Here is a 10,000-nt window from a genome sequence, read left to right as displayed (position 1 = left end):
TGGTGTGTTCAGAGGAGCTTTTCTCTCTCTCTCTCTCTCTCTCTCTCTCTCTCTCTCTCTCTCTCTCTCTCTCTCTCTCTCTCTCTCTCTCTCTCTCTCTCTCTCTCTCTCGTTCTATGGCTCTTGCGTTCTGTATCCCACTTTCACCACTTTCAGTTTTTTTTCTATCCTTCTCTCTCTTCTCTCTTGGTTTCTCTCTCTCTTTCTCTCTCTCTCTCTCTCTCTCTCTCTCTCTCTCTCTCTCCCTGTTGCTCTTCCTTTCTTTCGTTCACTCCTCAACTCTGTGTAAGGGAAATTGATAGCGGGCTTAAGTACATGTGTGGTTTCTATTGCTGTCTGGAGCAATTACCCATCAAGTCCCCTCTGCAGATTGCATCACATGTGCTGCGGCGACTCTGTACAGGCAAGCCGAATGGAGGTGACGTGTTGAAAGAAAGCACGAAATAGAGACCGACTGTGTGTGCGTGTGCGTGTGCGCGCGCGCGTGTTTGTGTACGTGTGCGTGTGCGTGTCCGTGTCCGTGTGCATGTAAGAGAGAGAGAGAGAGAGAGAGAGAGAGAGAGAGAGAGAGAGAGAGAGAGAGAGAGAGAGAGAGAGAGAGAGAGAGAGAGAGAGATGGATGAGGTTGAGATTGACTCCATTCCCATCACCCATACTGTACGTATGAGACTGAAAAATCTTGTGGACAAGACACGAGGAACCCTACCTACAGAGCACGTTGAGTCTCAAGCCACCGCCATTGTCCCCATTCATCCCAACTGTGTGTGTGTCCTCTGACGGGCAGACAGACAAACAGACAGACAGACAGACAGACAGACAAACTGACCATCCATGTGCGGGATCTGCTACAGATAGCCCCATGCAAACCCTCCCAGACCCCCCTCCCTCACCAAAATGCTGCTCCCAGCCCAGATCGCTTCAGTTTCACCCTTAAACATCATCAAGTGTTAATGATCAAGGCTAGACAACTTGTAGATGCAGATGAAATCTTATATGTTGATCAACCATTGCTATCTTTTAAAAAGGAAATCAATTATCTATAATTTTAAGTATTTTTTAACGTTACCTCAGTTGATTTTCAGAGAGCAAAAAAACAAGCCTGTTCATTAAACCCACATCTCTGTTCTTTTCATTTTTTTCATTATTATTATTTCACTATTATTTTATTTTATTTTATTATTTTTATTATTTTTATTTTTATTTTTTTTGTTTGTTGATCCCATTTTTGCCAGGACTCTCCTCGCCTGGTTCTCTAAAGAAGCCGGGGAAATTCGATTTCAGCGCCCTGTCACCCCAGACGAGGCCCCCCCGCATGACCTTCACCCACCACCCGCTGCCCATGCTGGCGGGCGTGAGACCAGGTGAGACACCCCCAACCCCCCACCTCTGAAACCCACCCCAATCCAAATCCCCACAACCCACTCACCCACCTCTCCACCCACCTGTCCCCAATCCAACCCGCTCCACTCTGCCTCGCCCTGTTCCGCCCTGTCCTGTCCCCTGCCCCCCCTGCCACTCTCCACCCTCACTCACCCACTCAGTCTCCTGGGGCTGCTCTGGGTATCAAGACAGCTGATTTGATGTGAGGGGGTTTTCCGCGAGGTGACTTAGCCAATCAAACGCCTATCAAACTATGCACTTGGTGAAGGGAGTTTTGTTGGTTTGATTGTTTTGTTTTCCCTTTGGGATGTTTTTCATTTATTTGGTTTGGCTTTTCCTATTTTTCACTGCCTTCCAATTTACTTTTCTGCTTTTACATCCTGGCAAACGACTAAAGTTTCCTTCTACCCCCCCAAACACCTTGGCTCCCCTCCCACGTCCCCACACTACTCTGTCCCTCAGCCTCTTAAGGGAACAGGCTGTCTGTCTGTTTGTCTCTCTGTCTACTATACGGTGGTGGCCTTTTTCTGCTTTAAATCAAGGATGGTGTTCCTCAAGCCATAACATACTGCCTGGTCTCAGTCCTTTCATTTATTTAATTTATTGATTGGTTAATTGTTTCTTTTTCTTTTCTTTCTTCTAGATGTCTATAGAGATGGTAAGCACTTCCTCTCGAATCTTGATCAATCATTTCTCATATGCTGATCCAGTCACAAAGCCACAAGTTGGCTCTTAATACGTTCAAATGCTGCAAATTGGCCTGTAATTTGCTGTTTTATTTTGTTATACTCAGATTAGTGCAATTTTGAGGTTTCATTCATGGGTGAACATTGCCATGTATTTGTAACAAATGGAGTTGTGGAAATGCACTATTCAATTCATTATTGTGGACCACTGGTGGAAATACACGGTTGAGCCGCGTTGAGCCAAAGCCCATTTCCAAAGAACACAAACACCTCTTCCAGGCCCCCATTGGAAGGCAGTCAGGCTTGGCCGATACAGTCATGATGGAATATCCCAATTGAGAGGTGACTCACCATCCGTCGGGATGACCAAACACCACAACAGCCCCCGTTTCACTTCCAAAACGAGAAAGTTGGCAGCCCTACCGAGTGTCGAGGATTTCAGTTATCAAAATGGAGTCACCCCTCTCACTTCGCCATCCGTCATGGCTGTGTTGCCCAAGCTCAGAATAGAGTATAGGTATGTTATTTGGCCTGTTCTAATATCCGTACTTCCCCGCTGTGTTTGGATGTGTAAGACTTTCCATTTCTAATTGCGTCGAAATCAAGTGTACAGTACTGTAAGTACTCGGATGATGTCCTCAAAATGACTAAATTAAGCGTGAACTACACTTTTTCGCTCTTAACGGCTGCTATGTTTGTCATGCAGTTGAGTGTCAGATCTATCAGACTGCTCATTTTCCGTAATAACAGGACAGTTCCCTCCTCCTTCCTTCCTCCTCCACCATGAGCCCTGCCCTGCTTCCTCCTCCACCATGACCCCTGCCCTGCTTCCTCCTCCACCATGACCCCTGCCCTGCTTCCTCCTCCACCATGACCCCTGCCCTGCTTCTGAAATCTTAAGAGTTCACCCCTCTAGCCCAGGAAGGATGAAATATGTTAGCAGAGAAGGAGGTCAAGCCATATGTATCCTGACTACTGACATATGGGCTCATGGGTGGCTGTATCTATGTGTTTGTGTGTGTGTGTGTGTGAACTGGAGGGAGAGAGAGAGAGAGAGAGAGAGAGAGAGAGAGAGAGAGAGAGAGAGAGAGAGTTGCTGCAGAGGTTAGCCGGTGTGTCTGTCCAGGCTGCCTAGCCAGGGCTGGATTAAGATGGTATGGGGCCCTGAGGCTATAGTTTGCTGTAGGCCCCCGCAGAAGACAAATTCCGCAACAAAAATAGGTGAATGGCGTCATAATTTTGAGCCAGGAAGGAGTATTAACAAGATTGAAAACTCGAACTCAACAGCAGACTACTTTTTTCAGTTCCCCATCTTGTAACAATTCTGAAAAAAAAAAATCCACCACTTTGTGCAATTGGGGCCCCTCTGGTGGGACAGGTGGGGGCCCCTAGGCTGCAGCAATATGTAGCCTGTGTGTTAATCCAGCCCTGTGCTGGGCTACTGGCCGCTGCTGCTGCCCACTGCTGCTGCCCACTGCTGTTGCCTCTGCCTGGGTTAACGGTGTGGAGTTGGCAGGCTGGAGGGGGCAGCTGGGCAGCTGGGCAGCCTGCTGGGAGGGCTGAAGGGCATGGACTCTCCGGGAGGCCAGGGAACAGGATCTGGATAGAGCATAGTGCATACCACCCCCCCCCCTTCCAACACACACACACACACACACACACACACACACACACACACACACACACACACACACACACACACACACACACACACATACCTACATATATGCATACAAACACACATGCAACTTTGTACAACATGTGCACACACACAGACACGCGCGCGCGCACGCACACGCACACGCGCGCGCACACACACACACACACACACACACCCTCTCCACTTCCATACCAATTCAGCCAGCCACCTCCATCTATCTAGGCCAAGCAGCAGCAGCAGCAGCAATAGTCACTGTAGCAGCAGATCACCCCCCACCCCACCCCTGCACCGCTAGTAGCAGGAAGCCTGTGACGTGGCCAATTTGCCCGCGGTCCCCATCAGCGCTGCGCTCCTGCCATGTTTTGATGGACCACTCTACAGATGGGATCACATCTGCACCTCTAACATGGCGGCCATCTTTTTTAATAACCATTGGAAGTCCTCACACGTACTGTATCTTAATGCCAATGCAAAAGACTGGGAGCTGGGAGCTCACACAGAGACTCTGAGCAATAGAGCTGTGAATAGGTTAGGTTAGGTTAGGTTTCTTTATTAGTCTCCACGAAGGAGAAATTTGCTTTGGAGACAGGGAGGTTGCAGCATCATAAGGAACACATAGGACACATAGGACACATGACACCAACACAGAAAAACAAACAACAGTAAAACAATAGAAGAAAAACAGTGTAGGCCTACATGCTCAGAAGCACTGGATGTCCTAACCCACTGCCCCTGACCCATCCAGACCATAACCCCCCACCCCCCCCCCCCCCACCCACACACACAGGAGTGCACGTAGTACAATTGATTATCCTTATCATTATTATTATTTATTGTGTAATTTGTGTGTATATGTGTTCATGTGTGTGTGTGTGTGTGTGTGTGTGTGTGTGTGTGTGTGTGTGTGTGTGTGTGTGTGTGTGTGTGTGTGTGTGTGTGTGTGTGTGTGTGTGTGTGTGTGCGACATGCGTGTATGCGTGTGTGGGTGCGCACATTTGTGTGTGTGTAGCTGTGTGCATATTTCAATGTGTCTGCGTGTTTGTGAGTATGCACATCAGCAGCATAACTAGTTGATGTAGAATGACAGAATGACAGCCGTCCCTTAACTCGTTAAGACACGGCACTATAAATTTGCTGTTTTCAGAGTGCCAATGACCAAGTCGTATTGCATTACTACAGTCCCTGTGGTAAGTCATAGTATTGTAGTACTATGGTAGTTAACTTTTCAATGACTATTAGAGCGTGCCATTGGAGGGAGGTATGATGTGCATTAAGGGGTTAAAATCTGGCGTTGTAGGTTATGGTAGCTACTGCAGCAGCAGTGGTGTATTGCAGTCATGTCTGTTCTCCTGTTCTCCTGTTCTCCTGTCTGTGGTGTAGTGTGGTGTGGTCGGCCTCCTCTGGAGGGTGTCGGCCAATCACAGGGCTGGACTGGTAATCTGGCATATAGGGGCGATAGTCTTCAGGGGCCGATGCTGTTGTTCTTGTGTTTGTTTTATTGTTTTTTTTGTTTCTTTTTCCCGTTTGTTAGTTTTCTGTTTTTGTTTTTTTAGAGACAGGCCCACCATTTGGATGTGACGGTAAACTGTAGTATATAGACAATAAACTGAGCCAATTACAATATCTTACTTAGAAAACCAGGGGGGCTGTGTGAGAGGCCTGTCTATGCCAAGAATGCCAAGCCGTGTGTTGATCCCCGTCCAGTCCAGTCCACCCCTGGTCAATCGCTCCTCTTCAGCGGGGCTCAGCTTGGCTGCAGGGGTGCCGCACCTCCATGTTGCTCCTCTTCAGCGGGGCTCAGCTTGGCTGCAGGGGTGCCGCACCTCCATGTTGCTCCTCTTCAGCGGGGCTCAGCTTGGCTGCAGGGGTGCCGCACCTCCATGTTGCTCCTCTTCAGCGGGGCTCAGCTTGGCTGCAGGGGTGCCGCACCTCCATGTTGTGCCTCTCCAGTCTCCAGCACAGCCCTGTGCACTTTGACCCCTGAGGGGCTTAGGGGATACTCAACAACTCTCAAACTTCTCCTTCTCCCTCTTCTTTTCTCTCTGTCTGTCTCTCCATCTCCCCATCTCTCTATATACTCCTTTCTGTCTCTATATCTCTCCATCTTTCTTGTTTCTCTCTCTCTCTCTCTCTCTCTCTCTCTCTCTCTCTCTCTCTCTCTCTCTCTCTCTCTCTCTCTCTCTCTCTCTCTCTCTCTCTCTATCTATCTATGCTCTCTCTGCATCTCTCGTTCTCCTCTGCAGGAAGCCCCCGTGCCTCTGCCTCCTCTCTGCACTTCCCCTCTCCTTCCATCATCCAGCAGTCCAGCCCCTACTTCACCCATCCCACCATCCGCTACCACCACCACCCGGGCCAGGACCCCCTCAAGGAATTTGTGCAGTTCGTCTGTGCTGATGGATCAGGGCAGGCAGGAGGCCAGGTAAGCGTCCGCACACACACGCACACACACACACACACACACACACACACACACACACACACACACACACACACACACACACACACACACACACACACACACACACACACACACACACACACACACACACACACACACACACACACACACACACAGACACACACACACACACAGACACACACACACACACACATCACACACACACCTCTCACAGCACTCAGCAAACCAGAACCATGCGGCTCCGATACCTCCCACCACCTCCTACTCTACTCGACACTCAGCCGCCGGGGCCTGCGAGCAAGAAGGCTGATGCATACATTATTGGGGCCCGGGATTCTACCTCTGTGCTTATTCGGAGATACACCCCCACACACATGCATAGACATACACTCATACATAAATACACATGCACACACATATATAAATACGCACGCACACACACACACACACACACACACACACACACACACACACACACACACACACACACACACACACACACACACACACACACACACACACACACACACACACACACACACACACACACACACACACACACACACACACACACACACACACACACACACACACACACACACACACACACAAATACACAAACAGCTGCAATGCTGCAGAATGTCAGGCAGCGTTACAAAGTGCCTGGGGGAGTGTGAGGGAAAGCGGGGAGTAATCGTAAAAACACTCCCACGGTTCACTGCTAAATCTGGGTTACAAGCATTAATCATTGCCAGAATAAGGGCCTATTATTGTTTGTGGTCTCGACTTTAAGAAATGACAGATGTTGTGATGGATGACTTTGAAAAGTGGACCTTTTTAGGGTGTCAGTAGTAATGTATAGGGGTTAAGCTCCACCATCACCCCATGCTTTAACTGCTGCAGCTACTGTTGTGAAACCCAAAATGAGAGACAGGGGAGAGGGGAGTGATCTGAGTCTGTGCTGTCTAAATATTTTGTCGTCTGTTTTCTACCCCCCTGCTCTTACCTCCCCCTCCATACCCCCCCCAACATGTAAATGTTTTGGTTGCTTTTTTGTTTTGTTTTGTATTTTCCCTCCCTCTCCCATTGTTCTGCTCTGGTTTAGGTATTGTGACTCCCAAACCCCCGAACCCAAGTCATATCCATTGTCCAGACACAATTTCCCGTCTTTTTTGTACATTCGATCATTCATTTTGGGTGTTGTCCTCATTGTTGGTTGTTTTTTTTTAGCCCCACCACCCCAGCTACCCCCTTTTTTCCACAACCCTGTCCTCATGTATTTGATGTATTGTCTCGTCATTAGTGAGTTATCCCACGATCACTCGGTCAACTGGAGACGTTCTGGCCTCGTTCACAGCTCCTTGACATATTTGCATCTTCTCCATGATGGCCCAAAATGAGACATCACACATTCCGCCGTTTTAATTTTTCTGTTTTGTGGTGTACCATGGTTGCCTGCCTCCCAGCATACATACTCACACACCCACACACGCAAAAAAGCAACCCATGTGAATTCCACGCCGGCCGTCAAGTCGACAAGTTCATCACGACTACAACTCACTCTTTTCACCTCTGCATTCACCTTCTCTTGCCCTCCTTTCTCCTTTAGCTCTTTCCTTCCCTTCCGCTCTTCCTCATTCTATCCCTCCTCCTCCTCCTTTCCACTACCGTGCCGGTTTTGTTTTGAGGGATTTCTCTTTTCTTTATTTGGTCCCTGTTTCTCATTTCTTCCTGATTTCGTTTTGAGTTTGGCTTGAGTTTCTCACTCACGTGTCCTCCTCCTCCTCCACGCCCTCCTTCCTCACCTTGTTTGTGTTGTCTGCAGCCAAACGGGAGCGGCCAGAGCAAAATGCCGGGCTCCTTCTTGCTGCCTCCACCTCCCCCGGTGGCTCGCCCAGTGCCCCTCCCCATGCCCGACTCTAAACCCAGCAGCACGCCCCCTGACGGCGGACTCACCACGCCCACATCTCCGTGTAAGTGACCCCCTCCCCCCCCCAACACCACCCCACCCCCTCCAAAATCCAAACCAAAACTCCCAACCACCACGCCCCTCCACTGCCCCTCAACTCAATCGCCGACCACCAAATCGAAATCAAAATCATGACGGCACAAACAACAAATCGGATGGTTAAGCGAATCAGACTACCGTAAGTGACCAAAGCGCAAGAGAAATGACCAAACGTGGTATCGCTCATGGCGGTCTTCCGTCCCTCCCACCTCTATTTCATTAGTAGCTCACCGAAGTATTCCCACTTCTCTCCCCTGCCCAACTTTAGAGAAGAAACCTCGGAATATTCAAACCTACAGAATATGGTTTAGAGATGTCGAAAAGAAGGAAAAAACACTGGCCATCTAGAGATATCAAGAGATGCTGGTCAAGCAACTATACTGTTATATTTGATAACTTCCAGTGCATCAGTCAAAAACAATTGTGTGTAGGATTTTTGCTACTTTTGCTGAGGTGAAATGACAATCCACTCTTTTGGACTTTTAATCTTTCAATCTCTAAATGATTTTGGACGCTTTATCAGAAGTCAATAAATGTTCAATGATTCAGACAATTTATGTAAAACTACTGATTTCAGACATCTGTCTGCTTTACATAGAGCTCACAAAATTAATGAAGAGGTACTAAAATAGAAATTACTTAAGAAATTGTTGATAGCTTAAAATTAGATCAAAAATAGATAAAATAGCTCAAATATGTGGACGATTTCTTGCTCTATGTAGACGTACTATGTATGTCTTGCTGAACTTATATATAAAAGACAACAAAGGACTCAAACATTTGTATAGATTTTGAAGGGTCAACCTCGCCTCTTCTGCAAAATGCATTTAAATTTTTGGCAACAGTTCGGATGTGAAAACCTCTCACAGTATGATGTAGGTTTGAATGTGCCTAGTTCTCAACTGGAGTATACAGTATTCCATGGTAATGGCCAGCCCCTCTCCAAAGAGGTTCTCAGATGCCCTGAAAACATCAGGTCGAGGCAGGTCTTAGTGCGGGAGCTCAGCCGGAAAGACCCCAGGTGCTATCTCCTTCTCTACCTAATTTCTTTGACCAATCAGGCATACTGTATAGTCACCCAATATTACTACCCTAAAACCCTTGCTGAGATGCATAGCTTTGTGATGTCAACCTCCCCTCCACTTATTTGGAACACCTTCTCGGTTCTGGCTTTTATGTCGGGGTGCAAATTTAGGGCAGTTGTCTTGTGGACTCCAAAATGGCATTTAATGGTATGTGGCATTTTTCAACATCAATCTATTTTCAGCTACAAAAAATCCATTCGATTTTTAATTTTTAATGGGAAAAAATGTTTTTCCTTTTTATGTTCTATTCTTGTTGATTTGGAATGATGATTTGCTGATTCTCTGTAATTCTGTGAACTAATGGCAGTAACCGGGGTGTTTTGTTTTGAACCACATGCAGACTCCCTCCCCGTGATTGGCCCAAAGCCACAAAGGGGGGCGGGCATAGTGTCAAGCAAGGGTGGCAGCTCGGGCAAAGGGCAAGGCTGGTCTAACTGACCTCATGAGGGGCACTGGACGGAGCACAACTCTCTGGTTTTGTTTTTACGTTTTATTTATTTATTTTATTTTTTAAGCTAATCTTCTGTCTCCCTTTTTATTTTAATTTCTCTCTTCCTGTGCTTCTTCCTTTGCATTTGTTTGATGTCTGTTACGCTTTTTTGTGTCTTACTGCCTGGATCTGTTGGTTTAATCGCTTGGTTGTTTCTCACCGCAATCAATGTCTCAAGTCCTTTATGTATCTCTATCTCTAATTTCTAATCCCCAACAATCCAGTCGAATCTCGCTTCTGTTCTGACTTAACACATAGGCCATTGTTCCACA

The 10,000-nt window shown here is 47.5% G+C and overlaps 1 protein-coding gene across 17 annotated transcripts in view; it reads left to right on the top strand.

Annotated features, from left to right (window-relative positions):
- nfixb (nuclear factor I/Xb) overlaps positions 1 to 10,000 on the top strand; it is a 198,438-nt gene that overhangs the window by 180,296 nt on the left and 8,142 nt on the right. For 7 of the 17 annotated variants that reach the window (XM_063224055.1, XM_063224014.1, XM_063224049.1 and 4 more), the window contains 4 exons: positions 1,233 to 1,361; positions 2,024 to 2,038; positions 5,970 to 6,145; positions 7,971 to 8,118. In XM_063224055.1, coding sequence (XP_063080125.1) covers positions 1,233 to 1,361; positions 2,024 to 2,038; positions 5,970 to 6,145; positions 7,971 to 8,118 — 468 coding nt within the window. The remainder of the gene's footprint in view (positions 1 to 1,232; positions 1,362 to 2,023; positions 2,039 to 5,969; positions 6,146 to 7,970; positions 8,119 to 10,000) is intronic. The other 10 variants (XM_063224072.1, XM_063224085.1, XM_063224093.1 and 7 more) reach the window with 4 other exon arrangements.

Source organism: Engraulis encrasicolus, chromosome 2 (genome assembly GCF_034702125.1).
Source record: "Engraulis encrasicolus isolate BLACKSEA-1 chromosome 2, IST_EnEncr_1.0, whole genome shotgun sequence".
Classification (NCBI taxonomy): Eukaryota; Metazoa; Chordata; class Actinopteri; order Clupeiformes; family Engraulidae; genus Engraulis; species Engraulis encrasicolus.
This window is presented reverse-complemented; position numbering and strand designations above follow the sequence as displayed.